This window comes from Macrosteles quadrilineatus, unplaced genomic scaffold (assembly GCF_028750875.1).
Source record: "Macrosteles quadrilineatus isolate MER2022 unplaced genomic scaffold, UCM_ALF_1.0 Scaffold_1__1_contigs__length_201487025, whole genome shotgun sequence".
Lineage (NCBI taxonomy): Eukaryota > Metazoa > Arthropoda > Insecta > Hemiptera > Cicadellidae > Macrosteles > Macrosteles quadrilineatus.
This window is the reverse complement of record NW_026542594.1, coordinates 79896642-79913782: the sequence shown is the minus strand read 5'-3', so window position 1 is coordinate 79913782 and position 17141 is coordinate 79896642. Positions and strand designations below refer to the sequence as shown.

At 38.3% G+C, this 17141-nt stretch overlaps 1 protein-coding gene across 2 annotated transcripts in view; it reads left to right on the top strand.

Annotated features, from left to right (window-relative positions):
* Positions 1–17141, top strand: part of LOC128983657 (histone-lysine N-methyltransferase NSD2) — a 179039-nt gene that overhangs the window by 39494 nt on the left and 122404 nt on the right. For both annotated transcript variants that reach the window (XM_054403032.1, XM_054403033.1), the window contains exon 6: positions 10944–11012. In XM_054403032.1, the coding sequence (XP_054259007.1) occupies positions 10944–11012 (69 nt within the window). The remainder of the gene's footprint in view (positions 1–10943; positions 11013–17141) is intronic.

Here is a 17141-nt window from a genome sequence, read left to right as displayed (position 1 = left end):
ATTCTAAAATTTGTTGAATATTTAGCAATAATGTTACATGTTTTAAAACCGTTTTTAGATTGTACACCTAAGCACCACTAGTAAAAAATCGGAGAAGATATAATATTCATATAATAACACGTGACAGGATTATTTTAATTCACGATTCTTAACAAACGAATTGACGGATTTTCCTGATTTGAGTGTTGGGTTTCCTTTATATTGCTTTCACAATCGATATAAACTATACCAAGCCATTGCTCGGTTCAACGTTCCCCAGTACTGAGCTACACAATAGACAATATCTTTGTTTTTGGATAAGATCAAGTAATTTTAGATGTCTTTAGAGGTCGTGTTTTGTTTACAATTGTTTCTTGTTTTCAGTAATTTTAAACCTCGTTTAACCAAATAAAACGTTCTAAAAGAACAAATCATGAAGTTAACTATAAAATAATAGAAACACAATTTTGTCGACACTAGCGATCAGTGTCACCGGACATGAACTAGACAAGAAAAACAAGTTTCAAAGTTTACATTAGGATGTAAAGTTTACTTGTGTTGGTTAGTCTATGGTAAGACTATAATGCATTTTCCACCCTAATAATCATAAGAATAATGTTAAACATACTTCTAAATATATTTATTTTATCGACTACGTTGCTCTTACTCCTAATTAATCATAGGATACGACATTATGGTACCATTACGATATAGGTACTACACTTTCGGCAACACTGGCCAAAAATATTCGTGCTTGGATCCCATTGGACGGCCCGCGAGGCTTCTGATTTTAGTCTCTGGGGACATCGAAACGAAAAAGTAAATCGATCACGGGTACAGGTCTCACCATGAGCCTCTATGGTAATAGCTTATTATAAAATTTGATGATAACGGAACTAAAGGACATGTACCAGTTATATCACACTTACCATAGGCCTATCAAATATATAACCCCGTTTTCCAGCAGCAATGTCTCATAATCGCTTTATTACTGACACATCAACTGGTGCCTGCTTCCCTCTAGCAGATAGATGCTGTAAATCATAGTCTGTAGCCTAGGGGTTGTGGGGCATTGTGTTGAAGGCAATGCCCTTACCCGAATTGAACGAACACTCTGCCACCCTCCATGTTCGGTCATTTCACTTTCTCTTTGCTGTCTGAGTACATTTTGCTGTTTTTATTTGCTTTGGCCGTTTTGTGTAATCGTTATTTCAAGCTCGTTACTAGTTTTAAAGTGTTAGGTGGATGTATTCTACCGTACTTAACAGCTTAAATTTCAATTATTATTTGTGGTGAAATCCAATTCATTTATTTATTGATAAAATATCACACTTTCTTAATTCCAATTAAAATTTGATTACGAATTCTTACAACATAACATTTACAACATGATAGGTTTTGATATATCTTCATAAAATATACAAAATACACGTAAATTAATTGTTAAACTTTATTGTAGAACTAATTCAACACAAAATATCAATGTAAACAATAACAGATAAAAACAACAATAATCATCTGATTATTTAAGCATTTGGCAATCCTCCCCCCTATTAAGCTGCTCTTAGTTGGTCGCAGTGTCTCTTAGGCCCGGTTCACACGAACGACATACCTAGCAGACTAGGCTTGGACTAGGTAAGCACTAGGTAAGCACGACTGGGTAGCGGACCACAGGATCACACCGGTTCACACGAGCGACATGTCTACGAAATAGGTGAAAATATAGATATCAAAACCACTCGGTTCCATCACTGGTGCACAATGAGAACAAAGGTAAGAATGCGAGCTGCAGCTCGACTAGCCGATCGCTCGTGTGAACGCTCCCATAAGGCTACATGTAAACATGCCCAAGCAAACACAAGCCAAGCTTTCTACTGTTCCTGTTGACCACTTTTCTCCTGAGATGTTTGAGTAATTTCTCATTTATACACCTTGTCCCTTTGAGAAACTTCTTCTAGTTATAACTTGACTTTTATTTTGCAGGGTAGGTTTAATCTCAACCATTAAGTCCATTTTGGTTCTTATGTTACTCCCAAACATAAGCAAGTATGGAGATTGTCCTGTCGCCGAATGGTGTGTCTTCCTTATCTGTTTCAATATCATGTTTATCTTATCCTCATTGTGTCCTCCCCCATAAGCATGTAAGAGGTTCTTCACCGTTTGAACTACCCTTTCTGCTTGACCATTAGATTTCAGACAAAAAGGAGCGATTTGTTATTTGTGTTGTTTGTTTTTATGTGTTATTTGATACTTCTTGAGGTAATTTTCAAACAAAGTTGATGTAAACTGAGTCCCGTTGTCTGAAACAAGGACATGAGGAAAACCAAATGTTGCAAATAGTTTGTCTAGTTGTTTTAAGCACCAGTCAGTTGTTGTCGATTTAGTCGGGATCACCTCTACCCATTTACTGTAAGCATCGACAACAATGAAGTAACTCCAGCCTTTTAGTGGTCCTCCAAAGTCCATGTGAATACGTTCCCATGGCCCGCTTGGAGGTTCCCATGGATGGATCGTTTTCTTAGGTGGACTTTTGAGTTTCTGTTGGCATGAATAACAATGTTTGACTAAATTTTCTATCTCCTGATCAATATTTTGCCAATAGCAGTAACTTCTAGCCAGAAGTTTCATCTTCGTCATGCCCATATGACCGGCATGCAACTCGTTTAGAACTTGTTTTCTTAATGTTAAAGGTACACAGATTCTATTCCCTCTGAACACACAGCCACCCATTAAGCAAAACTCATTGTCACTTAATCCAAGTTATTTTAAACTCTTCCCTGTGTTTAAATAGTGTGTGGCGTTAGCTGTGCCTTTGGTCTATACTTTGTTTAATATTTATTTTGAACAGCTGTGTTGCTAGTTTGGTTGAAAATAGTTAGTTTTGACTATGTCATGATTTAGTCCACTTCTTTATTCGTTTGTAAATAAATCATTATCAAATATTAGTTCATATAGTGGTGAATTTAATTCATACAGATTAAACATCCTATATATTGGTGACCCCGAACAACGACAACAAGAAGTACGACATTCCTTCCTCAATATTACTAATGTCGCTAGAAGAAATCGAAGCTCAATTGGCGAATCTACGAGAGCAACAAAATGAACTCTCAACCAACGATCAGCAACGCAACGACCCTGGTAATATATCAGTTAATCGAGTTGCAGTAAAGCTTCCACCATTCTGGGCCGATAGTCCTAGTCTATGGTTTGCTCAGGTAGATTCCCAGTTCGCCATCTCAGGCATCACAAACGATGACACTCGGTTCCACTACGTCGTTTCTCAGCTTGAAACACGTTACGCAGTAGAAGTAGAGGACATCATCACAAATCCGCCTGCAAGGAATCGTTACGCGGTACTTCGTTCGAAGCTTATTGAAAGGCTTTCTACTAGCGAAGAAGAATGCGTCCGGCAGTTAATAAGCGACGAAGATATCGGAGACCGCAAGCCATCGCAGTTCTTACGCCACCTACGTACTCTGATCGGTCCAGCCCAACTACAGGACAACATCCTTCGAGCACTCTGGCTACGTCGTCTCCCTGTTAACGTTCAAGCGATTATCACAGCTCAAAATGAACTTCCACTTGATAAACTTGCAGACATAGCCGATAAAGTCATCGAAGTTTCTACAAGAACACCACAAGTATCAGTAAATGCTACGACATCTTGTGAACACAAACAGTCTAATGACGACCTCACTGCTGCTATTGCGAGACTGACGCAGAGGATTGACGCTCTCGAAGTATCCCTCCGGCACAATCATTCGACCAATCATGACAAGAAAACATCACAGAACACGAATAAAGATCAGCACAGATCTACAAGCCATATCTGCTGGTATCATGCTAAATTTGGTGAGCACGCGTCAAAATGTATTTCTCCTTGCTCTTACGCGGGAAACTCCAAGGACGGCCAGTAACAGCGGCGACTGACTGTCAAGCACCCAGCCGCAGAATTTTTGTCTCAGATCAAAAGTCGAATCTCCGGTTCTTGATCGACACCGGCTCTGACGTTTCATGTTATCCCAAACGTCTTCTACGAGACCGTCGCACATCTACAGACTTTGAACTAAGTGCCGCCAACGGTAGTACTATTAAGACTTACGGAACCTGTTCTATGACATTGGACCTAGGCCTACGCCGTAGTTTTGCATGGCAGTTCACAGTTGCAGATGTCAGTGTTCCAATCATTGGCTCGGACTTCCTCAGTTACTACCATTTGCTTCCTGACTGTCGATTTTTGCGACTTCACGATGCCACAACTGGACTTATTACAGGAGGACAACTTTCCGTTACGACTCAAAGTAGCGTTAAATCCGTAGTCACTACTTCTCCCCTCTCAAAAATCTTGAATGAGTTCCCTGAAATTACTCGCCCTCCAGGATTGCCTCGAGAAGTGAAGCACCAGACAGTACATCATATACACACGACTCCAGGACCTCCTGTATTCTGCCGTCCACGACGACTGGCCGCCGAAAAGCTCAGCATTGCAAAAAGTGAATTTGCCGACATGGTCAAATGTGGTACTGCACGTCCATCAGACAGTCCGTGGGTTTCACCCCTGCATCTGGCGCCAAAAGGAGAAAATGGATGGAGACCGTGTGGAGACTACCGTGCATTAAATGCACGCACCACTCCTGACAGGTATCCTGTTCGACATATTCATGATTTTTCAAATAATCTTTCAGGCTGTAACGTATTTTCTGTTATAGATCTAGTAAAAGCATACCAACAAATCCCTGTACACCCAGATGACATATGCAAAACTGCTATCACAACTCCATTCGGCCTTTTCGAGTTTCCATTCATGACTTTTGGGTTACGTAATCATAGATGAAGTAACCCAAAACCTAGATTTTACGTTCAGCTACATTGATGATATTTTAGTGTTTTCCCGATCAATTGAAGAGCATGAGCAACATCTTAGGACTTTGTTCAAAAGACTCCATTCCTATGGCGTTATTGTAAACTCGTCCAAGTGTGTTTTTGCAATGCCTGAAGTGACGTTTTTAGGGTAAGTTTCAGCATCAGGTGTCTACCCTCCACAAGACCGAATATCTGCTCTTCAGGAGTACCAACTACCTAAGACAATGCGTGGTCTTCGACGGTTCCTAGGTATGATCAATTTCTATCGTAGATTCTTACCTAAAGCCGCAGAACTCCAAGCACCTTTACACTCTCTGCTTGGTGGTGCAAATAGCAAGGGATCACTTCCTGTGCCTTGGACCCCAGGGACTGAGGAAGCGTTTCAAGCTTGCAAGTCTAGTTTGTCGTCAGTGACACTCCTATTTCATCCGAAACATGACGCCCCTCTTGGACTGTTTACAGATGCCTCTGACATTAGTGTAGGAGCTTGCCTTCAACAATTTGTTGAAAATTCCTGGCAGCCACTTGGATTCTTCTCTAAGAAACTTTCACCAAAGCAAAGCTCTTGGCCAGCGTACTACCGTGAACTTCTTGCTGTGTATGAAGCAGTACAGCATTTTCGTCATTTTTTGGAAACCACAGCATTTACCATTTTTACGGATCATAAGCCACTCATCTTTGCTTTTCATCAACGTTGTGAGAAACTTCCACCTGTTCAACTACGTCAGCTTTCATTCATATCCGAGTTTTCTACAGACATAAAACACATCGGAGGTTCAGAAAACATTGTTGCCGATGCTTTATCACGTGTAGAGGCTATTTCATGTTCATTGGATCCTGAGTCAATTGCCAAAGCACAAAGCTCAGATGACGAACTCATCAACCTCATAAACAACAACAATTCATCTCTCAAAATACAGAAGATCCTAATCCCTGGAACAAACTCATTCATCTTTTGTGACAATTCCACAGGGACCCAAAGACCTTTTATTCCAGTTGAACTACGGAAGAGGGTATTTCGTTCGCTACATGACCTCAGCCACCCAGGTATTAAAGCTACTGCAAAACTTGTAGCAGATCGATTTGTCTGGCCAAGTATTCAAAAAGATTGTCGTAACTGGGCTCGTACTTGTGAGCGATGCCAACGTTGCAAGGTAACACGACATGTTCATGCTCCTCTAGGAACATTTTCTTTACCATCGTCACGCTTCGAGCACATCCATGTTGACATAATTGGGCCTTTACCACCAGCAGGACCATACAAATACTGTCTTACAGTCATAGACCGTTACAGTAGGTGGCCTGAGGGTTATCCTTTAAAGGGGATTACTGCAGAAGAAGTCGCCGAAGGTCTAGTCTCGTGCTGGTTTTCTCGTTATGGCGCTCCTTCAAGAATAACTACTGATCAAGGCCGCCAATTCGAATCATCCCTCTTCAAGTCCCTTGGAAAAACTTTCGGCTCTGAAAGAATCAGGACTTGCAGTTACCATCCCTGTGCAAATGGATTGGTGGAGAGATTCCATCGTCACCTCAAAGCTTCACTGATGTGTCATCATGATTCATCCTGGCTGGAAGCTCTTCCAATTGTCCTCCTAGGTATAAGAAGTGCGTACCGCGAGGATCTTCAAGCATCAACGGCAGAAATTGTTTTCGGTCAACAGTTGAGACTTCCAGGAGAATTGTTTGATCTCCCTGTTGACGCACCCAGACATGAAGATCCTTCTGATTATGTTGTACGACTCCGTCAACACATGTCTTCAATCAGACCTGTCCAAGCTTCACGCCACGTCAAACCCAAAACTTTTGTATTTCAGGATCTTAGAAAGTGCACCGATGTTTTTCTAAGAGATGACTCTGTGAAACGTGCTTTACAGCCTCCCTACAACGGACCATATCCTGTAATTTCTCGTGATGAAAAATCCTTAGTAATATCACAGAATGGCAAACAAGTGCGAGTGAGCTTAAACAGGGTGAAGCCTGCATATGTGTTACCTGACAAATGTAATCACCCAACAATCAAAGAGCCTCCTCAACCTTCAAACATATCCCTCAAGCCTCCAAACCCGGCATTGTTCAGAAACTATACAACTCGGTCTGGTCGAAATGTAAAGCTCAAGCTTCCTGGACTTCCAGTCTCTGCAGGGGGCTGATGTGGCGTTAGCTGTGCCTTTGGTCTATACTTTGTTTAATATTTATTTTGAACAGCTGTTGCTAGTTTGGTTGAAAATAGTTAGTTTTGACTATGTCATGATTTAGTCCACTTCTTTATTCGTTTGTAAATAAATCATTATCAAATATTAGTTCATATAGTGGTGAATTTAATTCATACAGATTAAACATCCTATAAGTGTAATAACAGTGAGTTTTTCATCTTTCCTTGTTTCCTCTTTAATCTTTTTTCTTGTCTTTTTAATTGCTTCCACTTGGTTTATCAGGTACTGCTTGTGATCATCAATTACATTTTCTGGAACTTCAGTGACTGGAAATCGAGATAAGAAATCTGCATTAGCGTGTTCTGTTGTATTGCGGTATTCAATCGTGTAATCAAATCCTAATAAAAAGTGAGCATAATTAAACATTCTCGAAGCTGTCATTGAAGGTAAGGTTTTTGCAGGATCAAAAATGGAAACGAGGAGTTTGTGATCTGTTATTAGAACAAAATGTCTTCCATAACAATAGGCGAAAAATTTCTTCAAACCCCAGTAAATTCCTACAGCTTCTTTGTCGATTTGGCTGTACTTTCTTTCTGCTTTTGTGATAGTTCTTGAGGCGAATGCTATTGGTTTCTCTGATCCATCTTGGTATCTGTGAGATAAACAAGCTCCTAAGCCAGTTGGACTCGCATCTGTAGCAAGTACCAATGCTTCACTCGGATCATAATGAGCTAATATTCGTTCACTGGTGATTTCAGCTTTGATCTTCACAAAGGCATCTTCGCACTCTTTATTCCATGTAAACTTCTTTCCATGTCTTAGTAGATTGTTTAATGGTTCCAGATAGGTTGACATGTTAGGCACAAATCGTGTGTAGTAATTTGTGAGTCTTAGGAAACTTCTTAGTTGAGTAATATCTTCTGGTCTCTTTGCTTTACTTATAGCTTCGACATTTTCAGGTGATTTATGAAGGCCATTCTTCCCTTAACACAAGCCACAAATTTCCCTTTGCTCATGTGTGTATGCGAGGTATAGGGTACTTCTCATCTAATATTAGTTTGTTGGCTGTTACCTTGTAGTCAGTGCAGAGTCTTACACATCCATTAGGCTATTTTACGGGAACAATTGGTGTTCCCCATTGTGAGTTTTCAACTTTAGAGATTATACCTCTTCTCTCTAATCTATGTAGCTCATCTTCAACTGCTTTCCTTAGAGCATAAGGTACTTGTTGTGGTTTGACGAAAATTGGTTTTGCCCCTTCCTTTAGCTGTATATGTCCTTGTTCTGAATTTATTTCACCGATTTCTGCCTTGAAAGTTTGTTAGGAGTTTATCAAGTTCCTCTGATGTGTTAGTATCCGTAAGTTTTATGTCAGCCCAATCCATCTTGACTTCTCGGAGCCACTCACGTCCAAAAATTGGGTCTACATTTTGTTTTAAAACATAGAGCTTCCCATGAAAACTGAAATTTCTGTACTTGCATTCAACAAAACAGACTCCCACAGGCCTTATAATTTCTCCAGTGTATGTTCTCATTTCCACTTCCGTCTTGAATAGACGTTTATTAAGTTTAAGTTTAAGAAAATCACTGTATGATAATGAGCTAAAATCCGCTCCAGTATCAAGTTTCATATTCAATGACTTGCCTTCAATAGAAACGTTAATTATAAACTTGTCATTCACATTTGGTGTCCCCATCATGTAAACCTCATGAACGTTGTCATTATTATCTTCAACATCAATTTTATTTTATTTTAACTTGTAATCTTTCTCGCTTGCATTGCTAACTCTGTTGGGTGTGAGACAAACATTCGCAATATGTCCAATCTTGTTACACTTCCTACAAAATTCATTTTTAAATTTGCAAGTATCAGCTTTATGTTGAGTACTGCCGCATCTGTAACATTTACCTCTTAAATCTTGAAAGGTAATATGCGGTTTGATTTCATTTCTACTCTTTCTTGTTAACCCAGATTGTTTACTCACATAGTTAACATCCTTAGTTTGTTCTGTAACGTAATGAGAGTACTTAGGTTTTATTGCATAACTTTCCAGTTTGGACTGTTCAATAGAAATGGCCATTTCTACCACTTCTTTAAATGATAGTGTATTTCCTTTTTCTTGAAGAAGCCTAACTCTCACTTCATTATCTCTTAATCCGCACATGAATTGCATCTTCAAGAACATATCACAAACTGAACGTTCACAGTTGTAACACTTAAAATCACAGTTAATTGCCAAACGTTTTAGATCTCGAGCGTACGTAGGAATTCCCTCTTCAGTATATTGAACTTTACTGATGAACCTATTTTGGTTAGCAAGTACACTTGGAGTAGGTTCCAAACAGTTTTGCAGTATATCTGAAAGTTCTTCAAACGATCTGTCACCTGGTGCCTCGGGAGCAATCGCGTTACATAATGCCTGATGCATTTCGGGTGTAAGAGTACTAAGAAACAGTTGTGTTTTGGTTTTGGACTCTGTGATTTGTTTTAGGTCCAAGAAATTTGTAAACTGCATTAGGAAATTCCGAAAGGTTTCATTTTCCGTGTAGGGTGTGAAACTCACATTCGGTATGTTCAACTTATGCGGATTATTTCGTTCACTAGAGTCATTCCTCTCTACTTCTGTTTGCTTAATAGTGACAAAGAATGGTTGTAATAAAGCTCTTGCCTCGAGGTTTGTTTCCTCTACATCTGTACGGTAATCTTCTTCTCTTTCAATTTCATCTTCATCGTCTGTAGTTGTTATAATCTCTTCATGTAACAAAGTGAATCTTTTCCACGTTTCATCCAGTAGAGTTTGTCTGCCCAAAGCATCGTATATAGACGAACCTTTGGTTTTCAGCACATGTAAAGTCCTTGTAATTTGACACTTTATGATTCCTCTTTGTTGTTTTCATTTTCTAGTTTCATTTGCACTTTTATCAACGTCGCCATTGATATATCTTCATAAAATATACAAAATACACGTAAATTAATTGGTAAACTTTATTGTAGAACTAATTCAACACAAAATATAAATGTAAACAATAACAGATAAAAACAACAATAATCATCTGATTATTTAAGCATATGGCAGGTTTGATTATGCAAATTTGTATTTTAGTTATTCTCATCGGTGTTTTAATTTAAATATTATTAGATAGCAAACTGATACATATCTACACAACATCTTTTTCATCAATCAAATTCACTAACCACTAAAATATCACGATAAATATTTGGTTTGGATACTAGTCCCTACTTAATATCTGGGATTCTTTAGTGAAGCAGTTAAACAATGATCAGTCGGTCGTACTTCGCTTCTCTTCTAAAAACAACACAAATCCGAGGCGAGCGGAGAGCGGTGTACAGTTCCAGCAAGTCACGTGGGCGCGGGGAGCAGCTGTCGGCTGTCTGACATTGCGTCATAACAGCAGACAGCACTATGTTTTCATTGCCCGCCACACCGTGGCACCACCTACTGGTCAGTGACGTAAGCACAATCATCACCCCTTCCCGCCAGAGTGTGCTGATTGCTTGTTCACAACCAAATGCATGGAGTCTTCAAATTATAGTGTTATATAGTCAATGCTATAACCATTGGCATAAGTTAGAAAAAAGTATTCTAAAATTATATTCTAAATTTACATTAAAATTACTGCACCCGGTAAACCTTACAACTTGTTAATGCTATTTAATATCATAGAACCAACTTGTGTATTTGAAACAGCTGACAAAATTCTTTTTTTTTTTAATATGATTACTCATAAGGTTAACTCCAGAGCCACTGGGGTGGAGCCCGAAAGGACTTTTGAGATAAGAATGTGTCTATATGTTAATCACACCAAATTTCAGCCCAATCCAACCAGTATTTTTCATGTTTACTTGTCACAAACATCCATACATACATACATAAAAAATTCTCATTTATAATTTTAGTAGGATTAAACTAGGATGTGTTGCAGATCAAGTTGGAGAAAGAAGATGATGAAGAAGCAAATGTAGAGACAATACCAGCAGAGACACCAATAAAGGTTTGTTATTGCATGGTATTGAAATGTTTCCTGTATTGTGGTGTTCAACATTGGTAGGTAACAACATTATTTATTTTATTACAAGCTGCTTCCTGCTTACTTACTTTCTGGTTATTGCTGTTCTTCTCCTCCGCAGTCATCACAATTGGGAGAGGCTTCATCTTTTTCTTTCTTATTTTCTTATTTTCTGGCGTTGGTGTTGTTCTGGTGTAAACCATCATTGAATGATACACCATTCGCTTTAGCAGCTGCGTTAAATACTAACCTCAGTTTGTCAGGTTTGTTTGGATTTATTACCCCAAAATGAGGCAGATAATAAGTCCGGTCATTTATAACATTAGCTTCGTCATCACGTAGTTTTCTGATGTAACCTTTTTCTTCATAGTCAGTGATCTTGGCTTTGTATTTGTTGTGACGATGGTGAAACAACCTGCACCCATTTATCCCACAAACCTTTTTTACTTTACATTTTTGAAGTTGGTGACGTCGAAAGCAGAAGAAACATAGTTTCTTTTCGACAATCATTTTCCATCTCTGTGATACATCTGCCTTCCTGAAAACTCCACATCGTTCACTTTTGTGGCTGTCGAGACAAACCATACAGTTAAACTGTTTGTCTTCAGTAGAACTGGTATAAACCGGCTTTATGTCAGTTTTCTTCTGCCAGAGTTTCTCTTCTGCCAGAGTTTCTCTTCTGTAGGACGAAAGTAAATACTCAGGATTGAGCATTGTTTTTCCAACCAAGTGGAAAACTCCTTCAAGTCAGGACTAGTTAGAGCATTATTACTTGCATGCTCAGCCCACCTGTATTTTAAACTATAGGGAAGTTTGTTGAGACATTCATTTAGTAAGTATGGATTTAATACATAATTTTCTAGGTGTAAAGACTCTGCTGTAGCAGTAAAATTCAAAATATTTGTCGAAAACTCAACAAGACTTTTAGTGTCGTCTTCCTTGACAGAAGGTAGCCAGCCTACGAGTCTTTTTTAACATTGACTCCAAAATGAGTTCTGGTCCACCAAAACACATCTGTAAGGTCTTGATAATTGACTTAAGATTTTGACTTGAGACAAAAAGAGGCTTAACCATTCTAAATGCTTCTCCCTCTAGACAATTCCTTACTCTTATGAGGTTGTCATCCTCACTAAAAAGATAGGCAGTTTTTTCATACGCCGAAAAAAATATCGGCCATTCGTCAGGCTTGCCATTGAAGCTTGGAAGTTTTTGACGAAATGAAACAGGCTGTATGGCTTTTTGGAAGGTATCCGCAAGCTTTTGCACGGCTGAGGTCATGATGGCTGATGAGGACTTAAGAACTGTCGGTTCTTTTTCATTCAACCACCTTTCAACCTTGCTTTGCGGTTCTTCCTCATCATCAAGATTTACACTGTCCTACCTTGGTTTCAGATCGATTACTAGGGCGGCTCGACTGTTGACTCACGTTCTTTTTCATATTCTTAAATTGTTAGATTTTCTTTCATGTTTTTATAACTGTGGTCTGAGTTCATTATATGGTCGGCGAAGTTCGACTTCATTGATGTTAGATTTTTTGATTTCAATGCTTGTAGATGTTCTTTGAATCTTGTTTTAAAACTTCGAGATGTTTGACCTATATAATAATTGCTACAGTCACTACAGTTTATCTTATAGATTCCTGATTTGTTGTACTTTTCGTCTTCATTATTTTCTGTGTGTTTGATTTTTTTATTGATTAGTTGGAATATATTGTTCTTAGTTCTGTAACTTACTCTTATATCCAAGTTTTTAAATGTATTTCTTACTGCTTTAGTCATATATTTGTTATAAGGTATACATATATATTTCTTTTTCTCTTTATTTTCCGTAGATTTTCTTTGCTTTTGTATTTTGTTTTTAAATTTCTTTTTTATCGTATTGTCTATTATTTTTTCCCTGTAGCCATTTTTCTCTGCTAAGTATTTAATGGTATTTTTCTCTCTTTTGAAGTTTTCTTTATTCAAGGGAATATTAATAAGTCTGTGGATAAGTGAATGGAAAGTAGCGATTTTATGACTCCAAGGATGATTGGAATAGTATGGAATAATGATTTCTGTGGTCGTAGGGTTTCTAAATATGTTAAATGTATGTCTGTTGCTATTTTTTGAGATTGTAATATCTAGAAAATTTATTTGTTCTTTTTTAATCTCTCCTGTAAATTGTATTTTTGGAGATAGGCTATTAATATATTTGGGTCGCCGGAATTTTATCCCCCTGGAATTTTACCCCCTGGGCAAAGCTGACGTCACTATGACGTAGTAACCTGAGTGGCCAAAAGTTTGTTCGCGGCCGGAATTTTACCCCCGCGGATTTGGAAGTCTAATGAAAATAGTCAGAGCGTGATTAATTAGATTAGCGATAAAAACCGGAATTTTACCCCCTGTCCATATAACTAGCGTTTAGGCAACTAAAGATGTACGTGCCGGATTTTTACCCCCGGAATTTTACCCCCCGGAATTTTACCCCCTGGCTGATTTTAGAAATTGAATGATTGATTTTCTTATTTCTGTTTTTAATTAATTGTAAACATTTCATTATTTAGTAGCCTATCTTTATTTATTTATTTTGTAATCTCAACTAAGTAAACAGAATTCGCTGTTTTATTTTGATCATATTAACCAACAGTTGGCTTCAAAGATCGAATCCTGACACTCGAATCTCAAGATTAATATTAAAACCCTGTTCGATTAGTTAATGTTACATATAAATTAAGATAGGCTACTTAATAATAAAATGTTTACCATTAAATTAAAACTGAATGACGATAATTAATCATTCTCACTAATTTATATCTGGTCAGGGGGTAAAATTCCGGGGGGTAAAATTCCGGGGGTAAAAATCCGGGGGGTAAAAATCCGGGGGTAAAATTCCGGGGGGTAAAAATCCGGGCCGTACATTCTAGGTTTTTATAATTTGATGTGTTCTGATTAAACTCACAACCGTGAAAATATATGTTTAATTCCGCGTTTAATCCATCGAGCTGATGTCGCGAAACTCAAAAGTTCGCGGCCGGAATTTTACCCCCTGGTTTGTGACGTCACGTTTGCCCAGGGGGTAAAATTCCAGGGGGATAAAAATCCGCTACCCCATATATTTTAGTAGATTATTAGCTTCATTTTCATTTCCTTTGAATAAACAAATTATACCGTCTACATATCTGTACCAGTATTGGATTTTCTCTTTATATGGGTTACAATCATTCATTATTTTAGTAGTTTCCATTTCTTTCATAAATATATCTGCCATTATTCCAGATAGAGGGGAACCCATTGGAACACCATCTTCTTGTAAATAGAAAGAGGAATTGTAGCTGAAATAGTTTTGTTTCAGTGTCAATTGTGTAAGCTGAATAATATCTTCAATTTCTTTTTTGTTTAATATATTTTTTTCAATTAGTCCTTTTCTCAGAATGGTTAATGTTTCTTTTGTTGGGATATTTGTGTACATGTTACAAACATCAAATGAGACCAGTAAAGAGTTCTCTGGAATGTCTATATCTTGTATTTTTCCAATGAAATTGTAAGTATTTTGAATATTGTACCCATTACCCATATTGTATATATACCCATATCCATATATTAGGGATGGACGGGATTGAATTTTTAGTTCGGGACGGGACGGGACGAGATTTTTATTTCCTTCCCGATTTTCGGGACGGGACGGGACGGGATTTTTTCTGTGCATAAAAAGAAAGTCTTGAGTATTGCAGTTACCAAAAAAGGCATACAAAATCAATCTTTACCGTTTGTGGCACTGATCTATAAAAACCAAAAAATGGGTAACAATTTACAGGTACCTGTAGAAACTTGTGACTCGCGGTCACAGTGCTATCGTCAAAATTTCTAAAAAATAATAATTTGAATCTTAATACAACAAAAACAAACTTTATGTCCTTTTCGACTAAACAAAGTAAACAGAAACTTGAACCCAATTTGATCATTGATTCAGAATCAATAGAACAACTTTCTGAAGCCAAACTTTTAGGTCTCTATGTAGATGAACATCTAAGTTGGAATAAACACGTTGAAAAATTGTTAAAAAAGCTTAATTCTGGAGTGTACGCATTGAAAAGAATGTCTTATTTGTGCAATTTAGATGCACTTAAAAAAATATATTTCGCCCATATTCATTCTCACATAAACTATGGCATTGGACTATATGGGGCAACTACGATTAAAAATTTAAATAAAATTCTAATCATGCAAGAAAAAGCCATTAGAACTATGTTACACCTTAAAAAAGATGAATCAGTTAAATCTCACTTTAAAAATCTAAATATTTTAACAGTTTTTGCAGCGTATACTTTTGAAATAGCATGTATAGCTAAAAGAGACAGCCTAAAATATGAGCCAGTTGTGCCACATAGTTACAATACAAGACATAAAAAGAATATTGTAACTTCAACCTATAAGCTGGAATTCTCCAAAAAAAAACCAACTTTTGCTGGATCACTAATTCTAAGGAAATTGCCTGCCTCTATAAAGGAGGAATCAAATTATAAATTATTTAAATCTAAATTAAAAAAACATTTAATAGAAAAGGCGCCTTATACAATGGAGGAACTCATTGAATAAATACCTATTCATACTTAAAATGTATTTATATCTTTAAGCTAGTTTAGTACTTTATACTTGACACTATTTTTGTACCCATGTACATGTAAGGAAAATAAAGATGTTTTGATTTGATTTGATTTGATTTGACGGCGGTCACGGGGTGATCGTCGGTATGACTCACGGTCACGTCGTGATCGTCGGTATGACTCCGCGGTCACGGGGTGATCGTAGGTATGACTCCGCGGTCATGGGGTGATCGTAGGTATGACTCCGCGGTCACGGGGTGATCGTCGGTATGACTCGCGGTCACGGCGCGATCGTCGGTATGACTCCGCGGTCACGGCGTGATTGTCGGTAAGACTCCGCGGTCAGGGGGTGATCGTCGGTATGCCTCGCGGTCACGGCGTGATCGTCGGTATGACTCCGTGGTCACGGCGTGATCGTCGGTATGACTCCGTGGTCACGGCGTGATCGTCGGTATGACGCCGTGGTCACGGCGTGATCGTCGGTATGACTCGCGGTCACGGCGCGATCGTCAGTATGACTCGCGGTCACGGCGCGATCGTCAGTATGACTCGCGGTCACGGCGCGATCGTCGGTATGACTCGCGGTCACGGCGCAATCGTCGAAACGACTTCGTCTCCTGCGTTCGCGGACCTATCGCTCGCATTAGCGGCGTCATCGGCACTCGCGAAGCGGCAAAATCGCCGGCGATCAGACCAAATCCCGTCCCGAAAAATTCCCGAATCAAATGTAATCCCGTCCCGATAATCGGGAATATTTTTTTCCCGAAAAATTCCCGAAATTTCGGGACCCGTTTATCCCTACCATATATATATGAATTTGAACGGATGGTGTTTTTGGCCTCTAGGGACCTCAAAATGAAAAATTAAATCGGTCCCGGGTCCAGGTCTTGAGTACTACGGTAATAGCTTATTCCCTATATGGGAAATTCGCTAAAAATGTGACTTTCAGTTTCATTTTTCTACATAATTAGATTTTTTTGGCAAACACGTTTTTAGGCCAGAAATAAACTATTTACAACATTTGAAGAAAATCGTCGGATCCATTTTCGAGATCTTGGTGCAAGCAAGCATACATACATACAAGAAAACATTGCTCATATTAGAGTGTAGGATTAAACTTCCTCAACCATAACATCATTTTATGTTAGGTAATAGCATAATAGTCAAAGGCACCCAAGGCGTATGAAAGAAGGTGTGTGCATAGTGACGTCACGTGCGAGCTGAACGTGTTTTATTTGACCAAATCATATGTTTTCTTGTAATTTCCCAAAGACTTTCGAATGACAATCATTACGAATTACCATTGAATATATAACACTATTTAGTGTTTTATATCCAATATAGTGTTGTATTCAATATTGAATATACTGTAATAGTGTTATACAGTATATTCAATGGTGGTAATATATAACATTTTGATAGTGAGTACCTTTTAATCGAAAAACAGTAATATTGTGGATGCCTAACAGGCAATATATTTTTAGGTGACCATATACAAATAGTTTTTGATATAATACCTTTTTTGCAGCTCC